Below are 1285 nucleotides of genomic sequence, written 5' to 3'. Positions count from 1 at the left end.
AGAAAATGTCAGAATTTGAACTTCAGCCATTCCTATCCAAACTCTACATGTGGCTTCTGACAATTTTTAAAAGGCACATTTACATACATACCACTCAACTCCTATGTATCTTTTTATTAGTAAGGCAAAGTGGAATGGGTTAGTATATACTATCTATCTGTTACCTCATAGATAGTATTTATTAACCCATTCCACTTACCTTATTACTTATATCTAACACCTAAATGTTACGTTTTACAATAACACCACCCAAATCTTTCATATCACGTCAAAAATACATTCATTTTAACTTTTAAGAACTGAAATACACCTTTTCATACACAGTTAAGGTGCCATGAATGCAAAAATTGAAATTTGGGTGTTAAATATGCACATACGTAGGAATTGATAGTTATGCATGTAGATTTTCAGTTCTATCATTCCCTTGAAGCTGTTCAAATAACTTAATGAAGTTAATGATTCCCGGATTTGGTGTTTGAGTGTGATATTTTTCTACTTTGTATATATTGTCATTCACCTAACAGGAAGGTTCTGCTTATTTCTTCTGCCTGGAAGACCGAGCAATTCTTTGTCGAAACTGCGATTTTTCCGTCCACACAGCAAATCCATGTGTTTCAATCCACCAGAGATTCCTTCTCACCGGAGTTCAAGTTGGTCTCGAATCCACCGCATCAGCTCCATCGATCTCAAAGGACCAATCCAGTTCTGCTAAAGTCCCTCTCGAACCATCCTCCAATCACCCCAAATCAAGCCTACTTGCTACATCCCATTCTGAAGAGCTTAATGAAGTTTATTCAACTGAAATCACTAAAGATGGAAGAATCGGGCCCCTCGCAACATTTTTCGGAGGAGCCCCAATGGCTGCAAGTATAACCGAATGGCCCCTGGACGAGTTCTTTAGATTCACGGATTTCAACCAAAACTACGAATTTACAGATAATGGCTCATCTAAGGTTATTCCTGATTTCCTCAACATAATTTATAATATCTCCATATAATGCCATAGAAAAGGAAAATTTACATTCGTAGCACACAATTCTTATGTATTTTCATATCTCACATTTAAATTTTATATTTACATACATAGCAGTATGGTGTTTTAAAACATATATATGAAAATATGTATTTCACTTTTAAAAAATAGTAATAGTGTTATTTTTGATGTGATATTAAATATTTGAGTGTTGTGTGTGTACTTATGAAAGTTTACGTGTGAGATGTGTAAATACATAAGAATTGTTTGCTATGCATGTAAATGCCCCTAAGAAAACAAGAGAAATTGACA

At 34.6% G+C, this 1285-nt stretch overlaps 1 protein-coding gene across 1 annotated transcript; it reads left to right on the top strand.

The window, feature by feature from the left end:
- Positions 1-524: 524 nt before the first annotated feature.
- On the top strand, positions 525-998 carry LOC110036858 (B-box zinc finger protein 22-like; the record flags this gene model as incomplete). Its single annotated transcript, XM_020741410.1, has 1 exon — positions 525-998. A coding segment is annotated over one exon (474 nt), but the record flags the coding sequence as incomplete, so codon positions are not given.
- Positions 999-1285: the final 287 nt, after the last annotated feature.

This window comes from Phalaenopsis equestris, unplaced genomic scaffold (assembly GCF_001263595.1).
Source record: "Phalaenopsis equestris unplaced genomic scaffold, ASM126359v1 Scaffold211865, whole genome shotgun sequence".
In the NCBI taxonomy this organism is placed as follows: Eukaryota; Viridiplantae; Streptophyta; class Magnoliopsida; order Asparagales; family Orchidaceae; genus Phalaenopsis; species Phalaenopsis equestris.
This window is presented reverse-complemented; position numbering and strand designations above follow the sequence as displayed.